Here is a 24,749-nt window from a genome sequence, read left to right as displayed (position 1 = left end):
CCAAAACCAAAACCAAAGTAATACCAACAACATAACAGCCAATCAGAAGAAAGGAAATTCCTTTAATAACCAATCAGAGCTCGAAGTAAAAACAACTTTACTTCCTAAAGTGCGCGAAAACGCGGACGACCAAGTCGTGGTGGGTTTTAGTTTTGCATCTGAGTGGTTGACAGAGTGGCGCGAGTTTTCTGGACCAATCACAGAGCGAGGTAAAACAAAACCCATGCACTCTCGGATTACTTTTACACTCAATGGAAAATGGTTCTGTGTGTCTCAATAATGCCGAGTCAATCCTCTTGCAAGCCTATAATAATAAACTTTATTTAGAGAGGGTGGCACGGAATAGTTGAAGTAACTAATAAACTTGTGGCCCTCTAGTCTAATTTATTGAAGAAGAGTCAATAATTGCTGGCGAGCTCTTGCGAGGCAGCAGCCTATTCTTTACAATAGCGAGAAAATGCCCAAATTTGTCGGATGTTAATACCCCATTCACACCAGAAAACTTGTTTTGTTAAACCAGGTTTAACTGAATAAAAATCAGAAACAGAGAACTAAAAAACTAAATTTTGCACAAGATTCAAGCAATTGCTAATTTGTATTTTCAATGTGCCACATTTGAAGTCAACCAAATATTGATTTGAGCAGCTTCTATGGAGCTGTTGTGTTAAATCATGTTTAGCAAAACAGCTTTAAAGCATGGTTAGGCTTTGGTATGAATGGGGTACATGATTAGAGACATGCGCAGTCGATTTCGTTTTTTGTAATTGGGGTGTTTGTGATGACATCACGTAAAATGCACCTAAATAATTCGACCATTGAATTACATTTGCTCTTTGAGGCGAAAGAAAAGCTTGCAATCATAGATTCAAAATGTGGATCGCTTAAAAAGGTTGATCAATGCGAATGACACCCTTTATCCTTGCCTTCCTTTCCTTCAGCATTGATTAATACTTTCACAACTTACAAGCAGGCAATTGTCATTTTTAGAAATGTCACTTTGACTATTTTAAGTCAATCAAATGGTTCATTTTATACTTTTAACCCACATGCTAGTAACGGTGATGGTATGCCAAAATCTAATGGCACAGCAACTGTATTAAAATTTGGAGATTTGGGTGAACTTGGAACAGTCTTTTGTTCTGTCACGGTAGCAAATGAACTGGCGTGTGAGTGTTTTGAAATTATCCCGCTGACGCCAGCACCCAATTTCACATTGAAACTACTAGTAGTGTAAAACTAGTCTGCTGAAGTGAGAGACAACGGGAAAGTACCCGAACATGTGCACATGTGCTTGTTTAATTGGCCAGTAAATGTAACAAATTGCATATACGAACAGGCTGTCTTTGGACGCAGATTAACATTCTGTTGATATTTTCCTCACTAGTCTGTGGTGTAGTTCACTCTTGCTGTTCCTTGTAATGCCTTAAGGTTCAGTGATATTGTGGACAAAAAAAATTGTCATTTACAAGAAATGAGCTGAAAGTGAGGTGACAAGTGGAGAACAGTCAAGCTATGCTTATGCAATTTTCACATCAAACTGCTCATTAATCCTTTAAAAAGCCCTGTTATTACCTATCTCAGGAACTTTATTTTATGAGACCAAAGTTAACTTTCAAACAATCAAATTATCTTTTAATAAATTTTTAGATTTCCAGAGTGGAGAAGATGGATCATTTCTTCTCATCAATTGCATCTCTCATGTCACACAATCTTCGCAGTGCTGTGTATTCTTCTATTAACGACCTGGTACAGTTCGTAGAGATGTACAAACTTGGAAACGATTTCACGGAGCCGTTTGAAAGAAGTCTTCCCATACTACCACAACCAATTGTACTTACAGTGGTAAGAAGTCTGTATTTTCTCTGTTAATGTTGTAATATTTCTTTAGTATTTTTGGGAGTATTCATATCTAAACTGTACTTGCATGTGCTTATTATGTTAGAATCCTCTTTCTTATGTCTTGTTTTGCCACAGTATAGCGTCACCTTTGCATAAGGGTGGACCGGAGGTTGGTAGATAGGGTGAAGGGGGGGGGGGGAGGGGGACTTCGGCCTTTCCTTTATGAAAATTTGGGAGGGGTATCCACTGGTTTTGACACGACATTCAATTGGATTGAAAAGATGTCTAGTTACTATGGTCTTTTGACCAATGGTTTCATCAGAATCGCGCCCAGTACAGTGATTATTTGTGGTGTATGTAGCTGTTTCGACCAACAGTCTACCAGTGCATAGTCTCAAATCGGACATATTGGACACAGCGCGCGAAAACGCGAGTGACTAAGTCGTGAGTGGGTTCAGGTTTGCATCTGATTGGTCGAGAGAGTGGCGCGAGTTTTCTGGACCAATCACAGAGCGAAGTGACGCAAAACCAATGCAGTTCCGGATTACTTTCGACACTCAGTTGAAAACTGCTCAATCGTGTATTCAACTTTGAAACAGCGATGACCAATAAACACACTTTTCTAGAACCCATTTTTTTTTAAATATTCCTATTTTGTATTTGAAGGTACCTGAAGTAGAGGAGGTCACGGTTGCTTATGAGCCGAGTTTCTCAGATGTGACCGAAATCCTACATGAAGTCATTGAGCACATGGTGAAAAGTGTGCAAACCCTCGAGCGTGTTGAGCACCAGCTTTTCTACGAAGACGAAGGACTAAAAAAGCGTTATATCAGTAGTGTACAGTTTGATGAAGAAAGAGTTGTGGAGGCCAAGGCAAGAGTGGCTGATGTGGTGGAGAAAAACAGCGCGGGGCCGCTCAAGTAAGTCGCAACTTTGGAAAGTTGTGTGCATGATCATCACGTTCCTTTACATTTCTTATGACCGATCTGTTTTGCGGTTGGTTCTTCTTGAAAAATGTAACGTCGATTGCTGAAGTTCTTCATTTGCAATCCGAAATGAATATTCTCCATCTTTGACCATTCGTGTCCCTGTGGGTTCTTCTTCCCAAATTTTTGGTTTTTCCATACCACTAAACTAATACTTTGTGGTTTCCTGAACCGTAAAGGAAATTTTGCATGTCAAATGAAAAGGCTCGGATTTTTCGAGGTCGTTATTTGTAATCCGCGTAAATCTTGATAAATATAAATTGTTGATTATTGATCCAATAATAAATTCTCTCTACTAACATCATAAGAATTGCTCGAAGCTGATTTGGTCAGTAGTCTCCTTACTTTTTTGCGTCTTTTAAGGCGAGCAGAGGAAAGCGTCATTAGAACTTAAGGCGAATCTTGCGCGTAATTTTTTTCAGCTCTTCGTCTGTTCGCCCACAGTCGTTTCTGCTAAATACGGAAAAAATAGTTCTGCTTGTTCTACGGGCTATGATACTGTTGCAGTTTCACTCCACACATCACAATAAAAATATGGCAAACTACGACCAATTCGTAGTCAAGGACGCTTACTAAGTTGCTGTAGTAAGTACTACACTGACTATCTACAAACTCGGCTTTTTTTTTGAAAAGAAGAGGATGAACTAAAGAGTCGGTGATAGGAGAAATCTACTGCAAAGTGAATATTGCGGTGTTTTTCTTCATTTTAAGATTCCGATCAGTTTATGAACCACTGCATTACTTACTAACAAGAGAGTCTGATGTGAAAACTATGAGATTCACATCCACTGACCGTCACCTGGTGGAGTATGGCAAGGAGTTACAAAAGGTTTACGACCTTACAAATTTGGCTTCTTCTATGGATCTGTTTATTCCCATGGAATTATTCGTGTTGGACTGCACCAAAATCAAAGAGGTAACAGTGGGTTATAAAGTAAATTTTTACTTGTAATCTCCAAAGGCAATGGGTAAGTGTTTGTGCTCCACCCCCCCTTCCCTGTAGCGAGGCCTCTTTTCTACTGTTCTGTTTGTAATTCTAATTCCCTTACAAGTTTGATGTCGCGTGATATGACAGTTAAGTAAGTGTCTGAGCTAACTGAAAAGTCTATTGAAGCAACAAAAACTAGTTAGCAGCAACAGCTGTCATCAGTGACATTGACAGAGATTTAGAGGTTTGGCGGAGAGTTTCAGAGGTTATTAAGTTTGGTTGTTGCTTAACAGACCTATTTAGCTTGTATAGAGAACCGTTTCTTTTTAATTTCCTCTTACTGTAAAAGCATATGTAATCATGATTTACAAAAGACAGAGGGGAAATTCCCTTGAGACCTTCAATGGGAAGACAAAACATTGACGAAAGAAATTTCATTTGACTTGTGAATGAAAATCGAGTAACTATATGATCCTCGTAGTTGGAAGCAGATTCCTTTGCGGGAAAGATAAAACCAGGTAGTATTGGGCAGATACGGGTTCAAATGCCGTTGAAGCCTGCAGTTCTGCAATTGCTTATAGTGCAGTCCACCCGGGAGAATAATTTCTCTGCTTGAAAACATGCAAGCTAAAGAGCTTTATTACAGCTGTAGCTCTTGGTTTGATCATTCAATCACCCTCCACGTTTGGAACTGCACCCTACAACCACTAACTATCACGTGCTCTTTAGAACTGATTTAGCATCTTTTATTACTTTTGTTGATAGTTCCTTGTGTTGCGTGCCAATGATCTGGTAAGGATGATGACGTCAAAGCTAGTCAGGAAGAGTTTTGATTTCAATCGGTCCATTTGTCATCAGTATGATTACATTGTTAATCGTATAACGTCATCGTCAAAGACCACTGATGAACTTGTGGATTTGGAGAAATATATTGACAATCTAAGGAGTGGACCTTTAGTTCATTTGAAGGTAGGATTGGCAAACTGGTTTCACTGTGTTACACCTGCCAACTGTTCTTAAAGTACCCATAAACCCCCAAATTTTTTTGCTAAGATAAATGTTTTTATAATTCTGAGGAAAATGGCGCAAGGGTTTTGTTTTTGGTCAAATCTGGAATTTCTTATGAATTTTTTAAGTCTGGTTTTTTCTGCCCACGACCGAGTAAAAGGGAGACTGGGACTAGTGACGTAAAACCCGGACAACAGAGAAGACGCGAGCTGGAGACGCGTAGTTTTCTTTGTGCGCCGTTGAAAACCATTTTTATTCGGTTGACATTTGTTTTCTGCGCACATGTTAATCAAGAAATTGCTTCGTACGACTTCATTCCGACCTCTAGTTCAGATTCTGAAGTCTCAGAAATGAAAGATTACGACTTGGAAGTTGATGGTTCACTAAACTCGAGTTCTACGGCCAGCGATGAGGAAGGTAGGCACGAGGCATATGGCGACGATCCGCTAGCAGACGAGGAATGGATAGAGTTGTATGAACGAGACAGAAAGGAGGAAGAGACCCTAGAGAAGGCGCTCCAAAAGCGCCTAAATGGTACAGAAAAAGTCCGAGGCTGGTAAGTTGCCGGCCGCGATATGGGATGAAGAAGTATCTCTTTCTCTTTGCTTCGAAAATTATTACAGCCGAAAACGACGCATCTCTCAGGCATGGCTTCAGCTCTGACCGAAGCCACAACACGCGAAGCTCACAGTCCGGGTTTTACGTCACGAATTACACTCGATCCATTCCCTTTTGGCAGGTTCCGCTGCTCGGTAATGGGTTTTCTAACGGAATGTCGATTTTCCGCCATTTTAAAAATTTATAGAAAATTCGGCTTTCAACCAAAAACAAAAATTTTTGCGCCATTTTGCTCAAAATTATAAAAAAGATTTATTTGAGCAAAAAAATATTTGGGTTTATGGACACTTCAAGTCAAATGGGTGTGATTCTCGTCTCCATATCTTCTGAATATCCCTTAAAAATCCGACGACTTCCGATTATTACTAAAAACGTTTCCGATTTAGTCTGAACCCTCCGAATATGGCGGTGTGAACCGCAAAATCTTTGATCCAAAGGCGTGTGTTACAATGATTGACACCTTGTATGACCATATCAAGGGAAGATAGAGTTCGCTCACAATTTTCACTGATGTGATAAAATGTTCCTGGTTCGGCGTAAAAAATTGCCTTGTGGGTTGGCTGCGGTTTCTGATAGATCCTCCAACCTCCCCTCACCCCTTCCTTTCCTTCCCTTCCCCCCTCTCTTCCCTTTCTCCCTTCCCCTCCCTTTCCCTCCCTTTCCCTCCCTTCCCCCTTCCTTTCCCTTCCTTCCCCCTCCCTTTCCCTCCCTTCCCCCTCCCTTTCCCTCCCTTCCCCCTCCCTTTCCCTTCCTTCCCCCTCCCTTTCCCTCCCTTCCTCCCTCCCTTTCCTTCCCTTCCCCCCTCCCTTTCCCTCCCTTCCCAGGAGCGGATCCAATAATTTTTGATTGGGGGGTCCAAACTTCGGTTCAGAAAGTACTGTTGGACTCTTTTGAGGCAAATTACTTCTCCCCCCACACACTCCCCACACACCCCCTCCCACCAGTCGCGGTTACACGTTATAATTCCTTGGTCGCTTACCGTTTACTTGGATTCATTGAATAGATCTGCTAGTTAAAAAGTGCTATACGATCCTGTCGATGTAAGAATTTCAATTTCAAAGTTGTAAACGTAGGTTTGTTAGGGGGTCCGGACCCCCTGGACCCTCCTCCTGGATCCGCCACTGCTTCCCCCCACCCTTGCCCCCTCCCTTTTCCTCCTCTCTCCTCCCCATCACCCATCTACGATCAAGTTTTCGCAGACTTCAGTTTAGGGGGAATGTACTGAATGTAGAGATGAGTTTGATCTTACTGTTGTTCGCTGAGTGTATGGCTCTGCTGTTATTTGTCCGCACAAGGTGGAACTTGAGGAAGCAGCAGATCTAGTTCTGTTTTTGATGGATCACACGTTCCTTGCTGATGATCATTTGGCTCTCAATGAAACCACATTCACATGGCCTGAACGGATTTTTCCCATTATAAAAATGAGGTATAGTGGTTAACTTAAATTCTACCATAAATGGTCAGCGCAAACCAGTGAATTTGAATTCCAGAATTTTTGATGTATTTCACCATGGAAATTGACTTTCTGATGATGGGGGGGTTCTTTTTCTCAAATAAGAGAGAGAAAAAGAAAACAATAGAGAAAATTGTAGGGTGAATTTGTCTCCAGCGTCTGATATAGAAAACTTTTAGTGAAAATTCGAAACGCAGAGCTCCAGATCTCGTTGTGGAATGTTCTATGATATGGTCTACGGAAAAGTTTCTCAAGTATAGAAAAGATCTTCGCAGGGGAGCTGCAATTAAGGAAATCGCCGAGAGGAAGCCTGAAAAAATTCTTACCGGCTTCAACGAGATCTAAACCTATGCCTTTCGAATACTTGTTAGGCACTACTATTCATTGAACTATAATTTCTCTACTTGTATTCTAACCCTAACCCCTTTAACTCCGAAGAATCTGTTGTTAATTCTCCCTTCTCGCTGCTACGCATTCTCTTGTAAATTAGTTAAGAGAATTTGTTGTTCGGTCAAGATAACAACTTTGACTTACTACGTTGAAAGATTCTCATTATCTGTTTTCTGGATAATGTAGGGATATAACAGGGAGAAGTTACGTGTTAATCACATCTGGGAGTTAAAATGTTATTTGTGGAAAGGTTGCTTTAGAAGGCACCTTATATTATAGTACTATGTAATGTGTCTGATTTTGATTTCGTACTCCTCAGTGAAAATCGTGTTACAAGGGAACACGACACAGCCATGAACAAACTGTTTGATTGGCTGGCGAGGTTTGAGGTGCAGTTGAACGAGACTCTTCAAAGTGTGAAAGAGTTCCACTCTAAAGATAGGATATCTGAGGCGAAGACTTACGTGGTTCAGTTGGAGGAACTTAAAGATAAAGTACAAGAGTTTCTCGACGAGGTATAGGAGTTTCAAACAAACTAAAATGGCAATCCATTATTGCAAGATTGCGTTTAGTGTGCTCTTGCTAGCTGCGTCAACCAGATTTTTGAGTTAGATTTCTTTAAATGAGTTTTTAATGAGAGTGAAAAAGGCAACGTAATTTTTGTCGTATGGTGGTTGGTTAAATTTTTACGAGTTGCTTGGTTACCTTGGTTATTTTCGGGGCGTTGCTAGTATTTTTACGAAGGTAAACAACAAATCTTGAATGCATAAACAACGTCAATTCTGTACAAATCGGCCAACGCTTAGTGTAAGAATTGTCTCTCAACCTATGGTATAAGAGAATTAAAAAAATCGTACATTTCTTGTTAAATGTATCGCACAAACTTACCTTTAGATAACATTTGTGCAGTAATTGTAAGCGACCGAAGGATAACACCCTTTTTGATACAATTATTTCAAAATGACACCAAAATGAGTCACTGGTGGTCTTTTGGGAAGGATGAATGTGTTGTGCTGAAGTCATTTTGACGAGAAAGTTTACTTCTGCCGTAAAAAGTTACTGTTCAATTGCTTAGAACGGGAATTTTACGAGTCGTTCATACTCAAGCGCTAATACTTTGCGCATGATATAACTTCATTGAGAACCTCGTCTATGCCCCTATTGAGACTCTTGAGTGACTTCTGGATAAGCTAAACATCCTTAAGAGGTCAACACTTGGGCCATTTATAGAAGCACAGTGCATCATTGATCGATCGCTCTTTGATTGTCGTAATATTTGCATTTAAGTTGTAAACCTACTGAATTGCATAAGCAAGAGGTTAGTCACCGCTTAGACGTGAACTGATAGTCAGTCAAGGACTGTTTATGTTTTCTTCGTCGCTCCAGAGAAAGAAAATTAACAAGGAGGAGGATTTACTCGGTTGTGAGGTGTACAGTGGATTTCCTCAGATTCAGGAGATAATTGACGCCAAAGAGCCCTTTGACAAGTTATGGCGTGCACTGGTGACATTCCAGGACAAGCAAGAAATGTGGCTGGCTGGGCCGATCTTAACACTGAATGCAGAAGAGATTGAGGAACAGGTGTAGAATTTACAGTTAACAGTGTACAGTTAACCATTTTAAACGCTGCAGATTAATTTTTGTTCTGATTTTGGAGATTTTTGAAGTTTGTCAAGCTTGTAACCTCTTTCCCGCCAATGGTCGAGAAAACATGACACATTTGCGGAAGTCGGTAAAATCACACAACGTTCGGAAAATTTTTTAACCCGCTTGACGTGGTTATCATTTCAAGATTTGAAGCATGTACTTTACTACATTCACGTTGTACATTTATTAACGTTTTATCGTAAATTCTTCACAGGTTTCTGAGCTTTGGAGAACAAGTTACAAGCTGACGAAAGAGTTTGCGCACCCAGAGTTTCGTGGTCCTCTTAGAGTGGCCTCTACAGTAAAAGCGCGACTAGAAAACTTTAAGGTTAACATGCCTTTGATCAACGCATTGTGTACACCTGGAATTAAGGAGAGACATTGGGAAGCAATGAGTGTAAAGGTACAATACATTTAAAGCTTCCATTCTTCACCCCAGGAGCTCGAATATTTGTCCGCGCTCGTTATCTATTCAGAGTAGCAAAGGGCTTTGCAAAAGTGAAGCTTGAGGGAACTATGAGGCAAACTGTGTTCACCATCCTTCAAATATTTCTTTTCGTGCCTATGACGAAACGTTTGCCAATACAGCTACTTACTTTGGAAAACTTTTGCTGCGTAGATTTTGATTTTTACTGATTATTTTACGGCTTCATCGAAAATCAAGGTTAACTAATCTCTGCGGAGACAACCGCGAAAATTTAAACGAAAACCTTTCATCGTGTCGGACTTAAGGTTTGAAAATTCTTACAAGGGAATATCACATGAGAATATCCCTCGGATTCTGTATACCTTTTCTTTCTGCTGAATAACCGCGAGGGAAACTTACATTTACATTTATGCTTTTCAAATCAGATTGGCTTTAATATTGCTCCGAAAGAAGACACTACTCTAAATGAGATGTTAGTCCTCGGTCTTGACAAGTTTGTAGAAGAACTGACTGAGATCAGTGGAAGAGCAGCAAAAGAATTCTCTTTGGAGAAGGTGTGTGTAATCTACATTTACGACCAGTTAGTGTAGTCTGGAGAAATTGGATTGTTTGGTCTTTCATATAACATCAAGTATTGTGTACTGACAGTCAATTTGGTACAAGTTTTGATAAGTCTCGATGCAGTCTTTGTGCCTCAATATAGCATTGAGTATTGTTTACTCACAATGGATATTTCTACTCTTGGTTCATAAAGTTGATCTGTTGTTTTGTAATTCAGTTGCTTTGCACACTTCTGAAACAACTTCCCTAAATTTCAACATTCATAACGATAAGAATTATAACTTGTATTGCAACGTAACATAATACGATTCATACGATTCGGCATCAAAACATAGGTCCTGAAACAAAGATAACAAAACATCTGAAATTTCCACATATATTCCTCCTCTTGGATATAAACCCTGACCCCCTCCCCTGCTTACTGGCCAAATTGAAGGAAAACAAAAAAAAAAATGTTTCAGTTTTAATGTTTTAGTTTCCATAGATGTACATTCTCCATCATCCCAATGATTACGAGCCTATCCCTGAAAACCTCTTTCGAAGGAGTAAAAACCATGCTTTTGAACCAGTTAGTTTTATGCTAACTGCATATTCCCCTAACAGGCACTGAGCAGAATGAAAGAAGAATGGAAAGACATCGAGTTTGTGTTTGTTCAATACAAAGACACAGGAATCAGTATCTTGTCAGCTGTGGATGATCTGCAGGTCAGTGATTAGAATTTGTGGTCAAATGTTGTGAAAGCGTTGAAGGCGCTGGAAAACAATGGTAATATGATATGTAACTGAATTTTAAAAATACTGCACGGTTAACACCTTATTTATGTCAGCTGCACAAACACACCGGACGGATTTGTAATTTTACATTGGAACTGCACGATATAAAGAAACAAGATAGAAGAGATCCTGCGTATTTGGTTGAAACAGAATTTTGCTTTTTTTTGTTTTTAGGTCTTACTTGATGACCACATAGTGAAAACATTGACAATGAAGGGCTCTCCGTTCGTTGTTCCTTTTGAAGCAGAATTAAAAGAATGGGAAACCAAACTGGTTAGTGACCCGTTTTGTTTTTTTATTGTTTCTTATCAATTTTTGGGTTAATACTCTTTTATGGTGAGTGTGTGATATCTGTTAGACAGAGGGTTGGTTGGTATCTAGATGGATTCTAACTTGAGTGGTGGGAGGGGGGGGGTCTAGACAAACAGACTCGTATTGTCAAGCATAATTTATCAATTAACTGCTTTTTCGGATACCTGCGTTATGTAGCCATGCGTTTGTAGTCAGCCATGCCTGAGCTGCCTTTTTTTTTTTAGAATCTAATGCAAGATATTGTGGAGTCGTGGCTGAAGGTTTGTTTTGCATTCTATCTTTTAGGTAGTGGTGTAGGTAATGTTTGTTTGCAAAAAGTTTCTCAGAGGATCATGTGTCTACTTCTGATTTCATGGCGCACACTACTGTTCTATTAAAAAGGTTTTGAAAATTGGAATGTTGTGATACGAGAAAGCGAGTATAGAGTACAAAATTGACGTAGGTTAACACTGGATGTGCATGACTTGTCTTCATCCTGGATTTAAAGTTGTCATTTGTGTCGCAGGTGCAAGCTTCATGGCTTTATTTAGAGCCCATATTTTGTTCTGAGGACATTCAAGCTCAGATGCCAGAGGAAGGAGAAAAATTTCGCACGGTTGACAAATACTGGTGGGTTTCAGGTGTACACTATTAAATCGAAATTTCACCAGTTCTGGGAATGCTGCATAGAGGTAGAAAATAGTATTTCTCTGACATCTCTTTTACTTCCGCCCTCCCTTTCAGGGGATACTAACATTCACCCTTTAGTTCCTAACTTCAATATGCATATTCTCCATACTGTTCTTTATATGTATTCTAATGCGCTAACAAGGAGAATGTGTTTCATAATCAAGAACTTCTTTAGTTGGTGATCATTTCCTTTATTCTCGTGACCTTATTGTTTGATTCTGGGTTGATACTGTAAGGAGAAATGAGATGTTAGACACTCTTAAGGGTTGAATTTGGAGATCCCCCTCTACATAATGTCTTTTTCCATATATGTACTAATCTTAGTGGTGGCTTCTAATATACTTTGAAAACCGAGAGAAAATATGAAAACTCAGTTGTAGGTTTGCTTGAGCGTTTCCATGCGCAATATTCTTCCAGCATTCCTTGTTTAACCTTACACATCCATGTTGCTACTCAGGGAGGCACCAGACAGCCATGCTTTCACTTTCGCTTTCGCCTAAGTTCTTACATGATGAAATATATAATTTTCATTTGGCCTCACGTTCTCCTCGCGCATACATGATTTCGAATTCCCAACAATGAGTATAAAGTCTCTACTCGAGCCAGGTGGCCCATCCAGCCTAAGCTTATCCTGGCTTCGTTAGCACGAAGCGACTTGGGGTATCATGTCTCCGCCTTGTATGGGATGCTATTTAATCGCAAGGTTACCCCCTTCCCCTCCCCCCCCCCCCCAGCATTTCATCATGCTTCCCTGACAGTTCACCAGTACCCATTTACACTCATGGTTGGAGAGAGGCACTGTGAGAGTAAAGTATTTTGCTCAAGGACACACAGGTTGACCCAACGGAATCCATGCAGAGTCCAGCGTACATAACTTTAGGCCACAGCATTTCCCTAGCAACAGGTATGCTTTATGCCAATTTTACGAGCCGTACTGACGTTTTTAATTACCCAGGAGGAAGATAATGACTGAATCAGTCAAAGATCCTCGAGCCTTAGTAGTAACACGACAGCCCCAAATGTTGGACAAACTTCAGCTCTCAGAGGTAACAACTGCGTCCTTCCGTTCCTAAAGATTTTAGTAATATAGGTGCTGGTTGGTAGAAGATGTAGAAATGTGTGTTATATAGTCCTTTTAAAATTTTCTTTTTCTCAGAGGTCTGTGTTCTTCTCACTTGTTTATGCAGAGCCTTCTTGAAGACATACAGAAAGGATTGAACGAGTATTTGGAGAAGAAACGCTTGTTTTTTCCAAGGTGCTGTTTACTGCCATAATCGAATTTTGACTTATGCATCCGTTTACATCTTTTTCGCCCATCGTGAGTTTGGGAACAGATCTCCGATTGCTTGCTTCAAATGAATTTTCTTACATTTTACGCTGACATGAGGTGTTTGGCGGCAGCATACGTTTTCGATTCCTCTTTCTTCTCTATGAATTACAAAATTTCAGCCATGAACGGGATATGTAAATGTGTTTGCTACCTTGTTCAAGTAGTTCGACACAAGTAAAATTGTGTTGCTTTCTGGGCGGCTGATTTTTGCTTTAATAATATCTCCATCTTTGAAAGCACGAATCAATCAGGATTATTAGTGCTTCTAGAGTAACATCCTTTTTTAGTTCTTTGGTACCCATTTGTGCTCCTGCGCTGAAAGAAGCATTAAGAGTGAAGTGTCTTGAAAAAGAACGTACAGAGTTACCCAGTGTTCAGCGCGCTAATCACCAAGCCACCGCGCCTGGCTGGAGTGTAAGTGATTTAAACTTTGATATTTATTTTGCAGATTTTTCTTCCTTTCAAATGACGAGTTACTGGAAATTCTATCCGAGACGAAAGATCCTCTGCGTGTTCAGCCACATCTAAAGAAGTGTTTTGAAGGTATTGCAAAGTTGGAATTTAATGAGAGGAAAGAGATCAGTGCTATGATATCAGCTGAAGGAGAGACTGTGAAGTTCTCCAAGAAGGTGGTGCCTGCGCATGCTCGTGGTCTTGTCGAGAAATGGTTGTTACAGGTATGGAATACTTTGTCAATCTAAGACTGCGTACATTTTCCGAGTTTCAATGTAATTTATCCTTGAAAAGATAGATATATAAACAAATAAACGTAGGTTGGATGCCAGTGTTGAACTAAAATCATTCACCGATGTTGTGTATGTATAGATCGAACAAACGATGAAACTGAGCCTGCAAGAGGTAATGTCTGAAGCGGTTACCGCCTATCCACAGAACCCAAGGACAGAGTGGGTATTGTCTTGGCCAGGACAGGTGGTGCTTGCCTCCAGCATCATTTACTGGACTAAGGAAGTCACTCAGGTAGGATATCAAAGGTTGACGTACTGTTAACCACTAAGGAACCCCTTTGTGTGATTAAAGAAGGAAAAGAAGAAGATAAATAGGAAAAGCAGCGTTCAGCGCATATTTGGCATGCTCCCGCTTTACCAACTCTCTGAACACCCTAACTTGCAGAAGTGACAGACACTACTTCTCACAATTTCAGTTTAACATCCAGCAATCAGGTAATATAACGAAAATCGACAAATGTACGGGCAGACGGTGTTATCTAGATGTAACAGTAAATTCTCTTAATTATATACCAGCTGGAAGGGAGAAATTTTCCAATCAGAAATAGTGGTTTTAAACTTTGAGTATCATTTTATTGTTGATTGAGTTTTTAATTGAATGAGAATCAGTAAGTAAGTAAGTGCCCCAAGAGAACTGTGTCTCACCGTGACTGTTGTACTCAACATTTTATTGATCGATCTCCCGTTTTTTTTATTGGTAGCCTTCAACGGACTGATCATGTGGTAGTAGTAGTAGTAGTAGAAACTTTATTAAAGTGTCAAAAACCGTCTAGCCAGGGAACAAATCCCCTACTAATTTGGGGACACCAATTAGGGGAGAATATACAAACTAAATACAGTAGTAGATAAAATATCTATAGTTAACTTATTAAGAGATTTATAGTAAAAACACACAGAAGTCAAAATGAACAAAGGCTACAGCCTGCGCAGCCATCATCTAAAAGTTCACTTATATTGAGTTGGCGTATCTTGCTTTTAAACGACGTTAGGGTTGTGACGTCCCTGATACTCTTGGGTAGTTTTGTCCATAGCTTAGGCCCTAAATATCTAATAGAGTGCTTGCCATAGGTGACTGTCTCATACCTAGGTATAGAGAAATCTGCTTGCCGCAGATTGTAATTACTATTTGGTTTTTTAAAGATGTTACTTATATATGCAGGGCACAGTTTATGCCTTACTTTATACATAAGTATGCACAGATCCTGTAAGCGACTATTTAGTAGTGTTGGCAGATCTGCCTTCTCTAATAGTTGTTCATAACTAGAATTATTATCCTTGAAAACCGCTCTAAGTCCTCTTTCTTGTAGTCTTTCAAGCTTTCGAGTGTCACTCGCTTTACAAAAATGCCACACTAGGTGACAGTACGTGAGGAATGGTAATATCGCGCTTTTGAATAATATTAACTTAGATTTCATAGGAATTAAATTACGTAGTCTCATTAAAACACCAATTCTCTGGCTGGCTTTTTTACAAATAGAGATTACATGCTCAGAGAAATTTAGCTTAGAATCCAACACTACTCCTAGAAGTATGATATTATCTTTAGTTTCAATCACAACATCATTCACGCAAATATTGCTGTCATTTTGAGTGGAGCCCAAGTTCAAAACTTGGTACTTTTTGAGGTTTCCCGCCAATAAGTTAGAATTGTACCACGTTGTTGCTAAGTTGGCACTGTCCTTTAACTGGGATGTCACAGCTGCCTGGTCTGCTCCTGCGTGGTAAATTTGATGGTCGTCGGCATACATAGACAAGTTCGCTGTTAGGCAGTAGGATAGGTCATTATTTATCGCGGGGGATGTGAGATTTTGGTACAGTTTACCCCTCTCCCCTCCGTTTCCTTTGAAAACCATCTGATCTCTTACAAAATCCCCCGACTCCCAAAGGCTATAAATAATGAATGATCCCTAATCTTCTCTGAAACCAAGATTAGGTAACTTTTTATCGTTTGCCTAAGGCCAGTGGATTTATTATTAGTAGATTTCGTAGTGAAGAAAGGAAAAAAAGACTCGTAGGGAGTGCTTTAGCCGTGATATATTGGTTTTACAGGCGATGATACAGAAAGATGGCTTAGAAGATTATTACAAACAAAGCACTCAACAGATAGAAGATATCGTCGGACTTGTGCGAGGAAAGTTGTCCACCATGTCCCGGATCACTCTAGGAGCTCTCATTGTGATTGATGTGCATGGTTAGTTAAGTTTAGGACTGTGCTGAAAACTTTATATTTTTGAACAAGGACTGTGAAGTGTACACAAACACTCCTTGAAGTTAAAAGTGATAGATGCAGATTTGTCGGTTGATTGGCTGTTTCACCAACGTATTTTCTTTGTCATGTCGTTTGTGGTATGATCTACCGAAAGCGAAGGTAAAACGAGAAGGAAACACACTGCCGATTTGATTTACACCACAATAGTTTTCCCGGACTATTTAGCCAAAGATCATGGAGTGGTTTTATGAATCAAACGTTCAAAATCGATGCTACAAATCCACCAAATAAAGGTTGGGAATGATAGTTTACTGGGTCTGCTCGATTAATAACGAGAAAGTAACTAATAACAGCAAAACGTTGCTAACTTCGCCCTGCGATTTGCCCAGAAAACTTGTACCACCTTCTTCATTCAAACAAATGAAAACTAGAGTAATCGTGACATGGTTTCTTGTCTTTATCTACAGTATAATTTGAAAATATCAACAAAGTTGAAATGGTAAATTGGCCACCGTTACGATTATAAAAGCTGACGTTTCGAGCGTTAGCCCTTCGTCGGAGCGAATAGGACGAAGGGCTCCGACGAAGGGCTAACCCTCGAAACGTCAGCTTCTATAATCGTAACGGTGGCCAATTTACCCTTTCAACTTTGTTGAAATTATTTGTTCAAATTATTTCGTTACCCCCACCGACGCAGCCCCAAACAGTTTCTTTAGAAACTATCAGCCTTTTTTCTACAGTAGTTTGACGCTGATTTAATTTATTTTCTTTGACTCTCATTGGTCTCTTCCTTAAGTCCTGACTAGCCGATGTGACTGCTGTAGTTTTGGTTTAACGACACCCAATCAGAAAGCGTTCTGCCCATCAGCACCTTTGTCGATTATGTTTTACATGTTGCTTCTTTTCGTCAGCGCGTGACGTGGTAGCTAAGCTGAAGAAGGAAGGCGTGACAAACCCTAACGACTTTCAGTGGATTAGTCAGTTGCGTTACTACTGGGAAACAAAGGCTGTTATTGTAAGGATGATTACCACAGCGGTCAAATATGGTTACGAATACCTTGGCAACAGTGGAAGACTGGTCATTACTCCTTTAACAGACAGATGTTACAGGTAAGTGCGGTTAGCGTTAAATCGCCTGAGTCTAGGGTATGAAATACTTTGTGGTTTGGATCGGCCGATTCCGATTACGATAACTGAATTTAGATTTTCCTCCAATTTATAGGACTTTGATGGGTGCTCTCCTGTTGAACCTGGGAGGGGCCCCTGAGGGACCTGCTGGTACGGGGAAGACGGAGACATGTAAAGATTTGGCGAAAGCTGTTGCTAAGCAGGTATTGATAAAGTTGCAGATTTAAATCTTTCTGCGTTTTATGGAATTTACTGTTTTTTTGTTATTTTTCTAGGCTTGTAATTCAAGATTATAAAGTTACTCACTCATTTTTTTCTGTTGAACTACTTCTAGTGCGTTGTTTTCAACTGCTCAGATGGACTGGACTACAAAGCCATGGGAAAGTTCTTCAAAGGTCTCGCACAGGCAGGGGCCTGGGCCTGTTTCGACGAGTTTAACAGGATAGAGCTGGAAGTGAGTCAGTCTTAAAGTTAGGATCAAACTGTGTTCTATAACTGCAAACCTTTAGAATTACGTTACTAATTAAGCAACAGAACGCATTTTTCCGGTCTTTACAACGTAGAATGTCGGAAGAACACGAGGAACACGCCTTCGGCTCATGATTTATAAACTTTCCAAGTGTTCTCTCAACTTCCCAAGAGGCTTTATCACGCTGTAGAGCGCGTTCTATTGTTTTAAGGCATAACTAGTTACGTGCGGGCTGTATAACCTGATAAAGCATCCGCATGGAAACTGATTTGACCAATCAGACAATGCGCACTATGGTCATTATGTTATTAAGCCAGATAGGTGATTTGAAAACCTTTAATTTCCTTTGGTTTCGTTTACAATTTAGACAGTTTGACTAGAACTCACGCAAATGTCAGTACAGTCAAGTTGTGGTTTGAAAACAAAAACAATTGAAGTTCTGCTCTTGATGATTTTGTGCAGGTGTTGTCGGTTGTAGCACAACAGATTTTGACAATACAAAGGGCCGTCATGGAACAAGTCGACAAGTTTGTGTTTGAGGGAACAGAAATTTCTCTGGATCCGTCATGTACCATCTTCATAACTATGAACCCTGGTTACGCTGGCCGTGCAGAGCTCCCTGATAATCTGAAGGTAAATGAAGAGATGATTCGATAATTTGAAGAATTATTGGAATTAAAGAGAGTTTGGCGCAAGCGCTGTGTTGTTTGTGTTTTTGTTCTTTTTATTCAAACTGTAGGGTTTTGGAAGTTTGCAATAACTAAAACAGTGCCTATTAACCGTGCACACATAAAGATCAGTATGCATGTTATTCCATACTGTTCTTCCTCGGACTAACAAGGAGAATTTGTTTATCGATCAAGAACGTCAAGTATTCTTTAGTTGGCCATCATTGCGTTTATTCTCGTGACCACGATGTACTTCAGAGGGGATGTTGTAAGGAGAAATTAGATACTAGTCACTCAAGTCACACGATTAAGTGTCACCTGACACAGATTATCATCATCATCTTTATTTGCCTTAGTTTAACAATTAAAAAATAGTTAATTACAGCGATAACAGTTAGAAGGTGAGGAGACCCAAGAAGCCACCAGGCTTATGGGAGAGCCACCTCACTTACAATAATAGATTAAGTAAAGAAAAGTGCTGCGAATGTGCGGCTTGGCTTGGCACTGAATGACTTCCAGAAATCACTACCTATCGCATAATTCCGCGACATAAGGTATGACTGGAGTGAAAAACATTTCGGAAAATGACAAGTAGTCGATAAGAGATTTGGTATGTTTATTTTGTTAGTTTATTTTGTTTTTCACTAATTTAATTAAGTATCAGAAGAGGTTCATGTAAAGTGACCTGCGCATGTAATATCGTTAGTGGTTATTTTTGCAGGTTCTTTTCCGCACAGTCGCCATGATGGTTCCTGATTATGCCCTGATTAGTGAGATCAGTTTATATTCCATGGGCTTTGTTAATGCCAGGAGTCTGTCGGCAAAGATTGTGGCTGTGTATAGGCTCTGTTCCGAGCAGGTAACAACAGTACTTCTTAGCTCAATTGGTTAGAGCGCCGGACTGGTGTGTGGAAGGTCGAGGGTTCGAGCCCCGGCTGGACCAACACTCAAGGTTATAAAATAACCGAGGAGAATGTGCTACCTTGATATAATATCAAGAAATGGACAGACATTCTAGTCTTCTCGGATAGGGACGAATAAACCGTACGTCCCGTCTCCTGCATCTATTAATTAGTTAATTTGGTTAGGCAGGGGACGTTAAAAAACCCACCCTCGAGAGTACTCTGATGTGGTCTCGCCTGTTTACTGGGCGCGCGGTAAATGGCGTAAGCTGTTGCGGAGTCCCTGCCTGTCGGCGAAGCTAATAAACTAAAGTAAACTACTCCGACGAAGGGCTAACGCTCGAAACGTCAGCTTTTATAATCGTAACGGTGGCCAATTTACCATTTCAACTTTGTTGATATATTCAAATTATAAAGTAAACTACTATTATGTTATACAAAGTGCGACGAATGTTTCGTTGAAGCCAACATCAACGGTTTGTGACTTGTCTTAAATCGTTTCGTTTGTGAGTAAAGTGGAATTAAGTGTATGTGATGTTTTTCTCTAGTCAAGCAATGTGATTTTGAGTGAACCAAAGGCGTAACTACTTAAGCTCAATGTTTCAGTCATGTAATTTGAGGCAGAGGGCTCCCACTTCCGGCGCTTGTTTCTATGGAATGTAGCGGCTTGGAATATTACTACTCCTACCTGGGGGGGATGTCAGTCCATCGCAGGGATAACACCTCCTCTCCTCCGCATTTTGTCACGTTTCCCTGCAGTTGGCCTTTTCCCGAGAGGAGAGAGGCACTGTAAGCGTAAAGTGTCTTGCCTGAAGGATTTTACTGCGCGAACCACTACTCCACAGCCTTCACCTGTAGTACTAGTTCTTTGTTGAATACCAGTAAAATTGCATCACTCAGTAAAGAGAGAAAAGGATGTCATAATTATTTCTGTCATCGACTTTTCATACCATCGTATATTTTTCTCTGGCAGCTTTCCTCTCAGCATCATTATGATTATGGTATGCGAGCGGTCAAGTCTGTTCTCACTGCCGCAGGAAATTTAAAACTGAAGTATTCTGAACAAGATGAGGATATTTTGTTGCTAAGGTCCATCATGGACGTCAACTTGCCAAAGGTTTGTTAAAACATAAGACGAAATTTTGAGTAGTTTTGAAATAAACTTACGGTGATTCAAGACCTTTGGAGTAAAAAATTAAAATCCTCAAAGTAAAAGTGGCGGCAAGAATTGGGAACTGCCACACGCCTGTTATTTTATTTTCGTCCTAATTGAGAATGGTTATGAAGAAAAGATCTCTTCTTTTGTCTTTAAGATCTCTTCTTTTGTCTTATTTTCCTTTCAGTTTTTATCACAAGACTTGCCTTTGTTTGAAGGCATTGTGTCAGACTTGTTCCCAGGCATCACTCTGCCATCTCCTGACCACGGTGTCCTGGAAGAGGCACTCAGACGGAACAGCGTGAAGATGGGACTACAGGCGGTACCATGGTTTGTTGAAAAAGTTGTACAGGTGTGTTTACAATTTACGGGATTAAAAAGAAAATGAAAAATTTTTCCCTTGAGAATGAGAAAGTTAAAAACAAATTTAATTATTCGAAGCCCTACCAAGCCATCGACGACTCTTGATTGGCATCAATCATGAGTTTTCTTTGCTGTATGATTGAGATTTAACCTTGAAATGAGTAAATAGTTTTCTTTTCTAAGTTAGGCGTTAGTGGTTGAAGCAAAGCAGGAAGAAAGAGAGCTCTAAGATGGTTGGTTCTTGTTGTTCGAATCTTTTAGCCGTCTTAAGGGGAATGGTTGGAAATAAATTGAGCCCATAGGTTATTAACAACAAATCTTCTACCACTCGCAAAAGTAGGTATTACAATGAAAAGAAATCACCAAAATCAAATGATTAACAGGCAATCTTTTGGAACAGAGTTTGATCTTTATTGGAGCCTAGAGGCCAGAGGAACCGTAAGATTTTAAGCTCCTACCCATTCTTATCCGGAAACTGGCTTGAAAGCTTCTCTTTAGGAGTGTTATGTTATTTTTCTCAAAATGATTTTTGGAGTATATATTTCCTTTGTAAGGTGTACGAGATGATGTTGGTCCGTCACGGCTTTATGATCGTGGGGGATCCCATCGGCGGAAAGACGTCAGCGTGGAAGGTTCTGGCTGCAGCCCTGACTGAGCTTGGTAAAGATGAAGACTCAGATGAAGTTGGGGTATGTCAGGTCACTGACCTCGGTTTTTTTTCCCTCTGCAAGTCTTTGGATATCCTTGCAATATCGATTAGTACGTGTTTTCATTTAGTTACCACATTTCCCTGATTCCGTTCAGTGGAGGTCTGTTTTAAACCCTTTCCCTCTGAAGTTCTTATTAATAATTCTCCTTTCTGCCTCCCAAACAATTCTTTCGATGTTAATTTGGACAATTTGGTACTGTATCAACTAATCATATTGTTTTGTCCTCGACCAAAGTAATCAACTTTGACAATGCCTCGCTCTGTCTCTGTACTTGATGGTTTTGATGAATGGACGAATTATGGTTTATGTTACAAATATTAATTAAGAGAGACCAAATTACAGAGACAAAGAGGAAGAAATGTACAGTAAAAAATACGAGAAAACCGCGTGATGTTCCGCGTGATGACCACGTTACGTGTCACCTCGTTTTTCGTTTCCGGTTTACCAGTTAACTCATTGCTGACAAATACGGTGTATTGACAAAGTCAGTGAAAGTATTGAAATGAAGATAACAGAAAACCATGATCTCTTATAGGTTCAGTACAGGATCATTAACCCCAAGGCTGTCACCATGGGCCAGTTGTATGGAAGATTTGATCCCGTGTCACACGAATGGTCAGACGGTAACTGCTTTATTTCATGAATTGATTTCCTCGTTGTTTCAAGGAAAGATTACTTGTGATTATTACCTTAAATGCAATATCTTTATTAAGACTCGCCAATGGGGATCTTCCGGCCTAATTACAAAAACGATTAAAAAGATTAATAAGTGAAAAATAATTGACTCTTTATTACATGTGTAGAAACTATCATAAATAAGCTGTCAACTGTTACTGAAAACTCTCAAAAAGGGTTCATCTCTACTCAGAAAACTCTTTAGAAGGTCACTCCTCAAGTTGTGTTTAAAAGTTGCCAAGACTCCGCATTCGGGTGGCAAGGAGTTCCACACTAATGGCCCTCCCTATATGATAACAATTTTTGCGCCAAGGTTATACTCATATATTTACATTTCTATGGTTTACATACTTAATTCATTTCCAGGGGTACTTGCCAATACTTTCCGTGAACACGCAAGTTCAGTCAGCGAGGAGCGTAAATGGATCATCTTTGATGGGCCAGTTGATGCAGTGTGGATTGAGAACATGAATACAGTGCTTGACGACAACAAAAAGGTACTTTTATATCGACAAAGATCCTATTGATTCTGTTGCTGACAGGAAGGTGGTAAGTTCGAAAGATGGCAATTGAGGAGATGAACTGTTGGTATTTGTATGTATACAATTGACCACTACCCAAATGGGGTTTCTCAGGGCCATCACGAACAAGTTGGAAACAAACATTGTAAATAAATACAGTGTTTTTTTTAGGATACCAAATGGCAGGAGGCAGATTTAGCATGTTTTAATTATCCTAAACAACCTTAATTTTGAGTGGATGCATATCAGAAACTGTGTGTTGTACTCTATTAGCTACTGACGCGTTCGTCATTGACAAATCCGCGGGAACGATAGATTTTTTCGAGTATATAATTAGATACTTTAGTAACTTAGCTACGAGGGACTCGTTGGCAAGCCACGCTATATAGGAGGTTCATTAGATAACCTCGCCGACCAGTACCAAACTGGACACGAATCGTCTGAATTTGGGTACAAGTCGACTGAGTACGAAACGTCCGTCGGTACGAAACGACCAGGTTAAATACCACCTCGCCATTTTAAGGCCGACATCATCAGAAACAAATTGATATCTGTCATATTTTTGCAGTTGTGCTTGATGAGTGGGGAGATAATTCAAATGAGCTCTCTACAGAACATGATATTTGAACCTCAAGACCTGGAGCAGGCTTCACCAGCAACAGTAAGCAGGTGAGACACCATTTTTTTTTTCATCACAAGCTGACTTTATTACTTCCCTTTCACTTACAGAAAACGTGTCTGTTTTATTTCTTTCTTTGCTTTTGGTCATGCTCGGGTCCTTTTTGGAAGGTTCCGACTGTATAGGGGAGGGGTTTATCTTCGGTGAATCCTCGGAGTAATTGCGGGGATAGCCTAGTGGCGAGAATGCTCAGTTCTCACCGCTGTGGGCCGGGTTCGATTCACGGACCTGACGTCACATGTGGGTTGAGTTTGTTGTTGGTTCTCCTCCTTGCTCCGGCAGTTTTTCTCTCATTCCTTCGCTTCTCCTCCCTCCACAAAAAACTACATTCCAAATTTCGCCTAAACATGAAAGCAGTGGTCAAGAAGAGACAGCTCATGTCTAGCGCTAAATTTCCATCATTATTGTTATCATCATTTCTATCCGCCACTTAGAGAATTCTTTGCTTGCTTCAGATGTGGTATGATTTACATGGAGCCGGGTCAGCTTGGCTGGGAGCCACTTGTCGCTTCGTGGATGGAGAAGGAATATCCTGCAAACCTCAGCCTTGCTAGCAAGAACTCGATACAGGTCAGGGTTAGATTTTTGCAACGAAGCAGCAAGAATTTAATCATCCTTATTTTTGCCTAAGGGTTTGAGGGATTTCACAAAGCGTGACAACATCTATGGTTTTTCAAACCAGCTTGAACCAGTTTAAGAAACTGGTTAAACTGGTTTAAGAAACCATAGGTGTCGTCATACTTTGTGAAATCCTTTGAACCCTTAACCGAAAAAGTGGTTATGGAGCTGGTTTAAGCAATAAAGGGACCATGCAAGATTAAAATAGTATCTATGGTTTCTTATCATGTTTTGTTTCCATCCAGATGATGTTTGATTGGTTGATTGCCCCGTGCGTGGATTTCGTCATAAGACAATGCCGTGAACTGGTGCGCACGTCACCAATGCATATGGTGAAGTCCATGTTAAGCATATACTCCATTCTGTTGGATGAGTTGAGGTAAAATGGCCAACTGGCTCTTGGCTAAGAGTAAGGGCAAGGTATTTTTTTTTTTGCGTCGAACGTATCTAGGCAGATAAACTGAAACCAAACAGTTACAGAAAGTGTGTCCTGAGAAATAAACTCAGGCTTCGTCGGGGTTTTACATGTTCTTCCCAGATGTTCTTGGTTGATCACAGACTTATCCCATTTATATTTTTGCAAATAGAGAGCCACCCGAAGAGGAAAAGAAAAAGACCGTCATGGATGAGGAGGAGTTTGAGGGAGTTATGGACGAGAAACCGGCCAAGACTGAGGCGGAGATTTTGCAATGGCTCCAGTCCCTCTTTCTGTTTGCTTTGTGTTGGTCAATCGGCGGAAATTTAGACACTGACTCCAGGCTGAAGTTCAGTGATTTCTTTAAAGTCTTAGCAGCGGGAACCAACAAACAACACCAAAGGTTTAAATTCGTTTCTCTTGTGTTGAGATAAATGAACTTTTATTGCAGGGAGAGGAACTGGTCATATTCTATGCGTTTAGCAGCTTACTTTCAGACAAACGCTTACGTTCTCGATAAGGACATATGACGATGTATACTACTACCC

The 24,749-nt window shown here is 40.2% G+C and overlaps 1 protein-coding gene across 2 annotated transcripts in view; it reads left to right on the top strand.

Annotated features, from left to right (window-relative positions):
• LOC111343922 (dynein axonemal heavy chain 3-like) overlaps positions 1-24,749 on the top strand; it is an 84,735-nt gene that overhangs the window by 10,749 nt on the left and 49,237 nt on the right. For both annotated transcript variants that reach the window (XM_088732513.1, XM_088732512.1), the window contains exons 9-40: positions 1,648-1,842; positions 2,506-2,759; positions 3,537-3,741; positions 4,519-4,722; positions 6,675-6,805; positions 7,542-7,737; positions 8,609-8,803; positions 9,084-9,272; positions 9,722-9,850; positions 10,461-10,562; positions 10,806-10,904; positions 11,168-11,203; positions 11,449-11,552; positions 12,568-12,658; positions 12,800-12,867; positions 13,391-13,619; positions 13,768-13,920; positions 15,738-15,879; positions 16,809-17,007; positions 17,120-17,228; positions 17,360-17,479; positions 17,957-18,127; positions 18,884-19,021; positions 20,038-20,181; positions 20,408-20,572; positions 21,138-21,272; positions 21,829-21,916; positions 22,335-22,465; positions 23,058-23,158; positions 23,624-23,738; positions 24,032-24,165; positions 24,374-24,604. In XM_088732513.1, the coding sequence (XP_088588639.1) occupies positions 1,648-1,842; positions 2,506-2,759; positions 3,537-3,741; positions 4,519-4,722; positions 6,675-6,805; positions 7,542-7,737; positions 8,609-8,803; positions 9,084-9,272; positions 9,722-9,850; positions 10,461-10,562; positions 10,806-10,904; positions 11,168-11,203; positions 11,449-11,552; positions 12,568-12,658; positions 12,800-12,867; positions 13,391-13,619; positions 13,768-13,920; positions 15,738-15,879; positions 16,809-17,007; positions 17,120-17,228; positions 17,360-17,479; positions 17,957-18,127; positions 18,884-19,021; positions 20,038-20,181; positions 20,408-20,572; positions 21,138-21,272; positions 21,829-21,916; positions 22,335-22,465; positions 23,058-23,158; positions 23,624-23,738; positions 24,032-24,165; positions 24,374-24,604 (4,703 nt within the window). The remainder of the gene's footprint in view (positions 1-1,647; positions 1,843-2,505; positions 2,760-3,536; positions 3,742-4,518; positions 4,723-6,674; positions 6,806-7,541; positions 7,738-8,608; positions 8,804-9,083; positions 9,273-9,721; positions 9,851-10,460; positions 10,563-10,805; positions 10,905-11,167; positions 11,204-11,448; positions 11,553-12,567; positions 12,659-12,799; positions 12,868-13,390; positions 13,620-13,767; positions 13,921-15,737; positions 15,880-16,808; positions 17,008-17,119; positions 17,229-17,359; positions 17,480-17,956; positions 18,128-18,883; positions 19,022-20,037; positions 20,182-20,407; positions 20,573-21,137; positions 21,273-21,828; positions 21,917-22,334; positions 22,466-23,057; positions 23,159-23,623; positions 23,739-24,031; positions 24,166-24,373; positions 24,605-24,749) is intronic.

The sequence above is a fragment of the Stylophora pistillata genome, chromosome 9, assembly GCF_964205215.1.
Source record: "Stylophora pistillata chromosome 9, jaStyPist1.2, whole genome shotgun sequence".
NCBI lineage: Eukaryota > Metazoa > Cnidaria > Anthozoa > Scleractinia > Pocilloporidae > Stylophora > Stylophora pistillata.
Note: the sequence above shows the minus strand (reverse complement) of the source record. Positions and strands in the feature narration are given on the sequence as shown.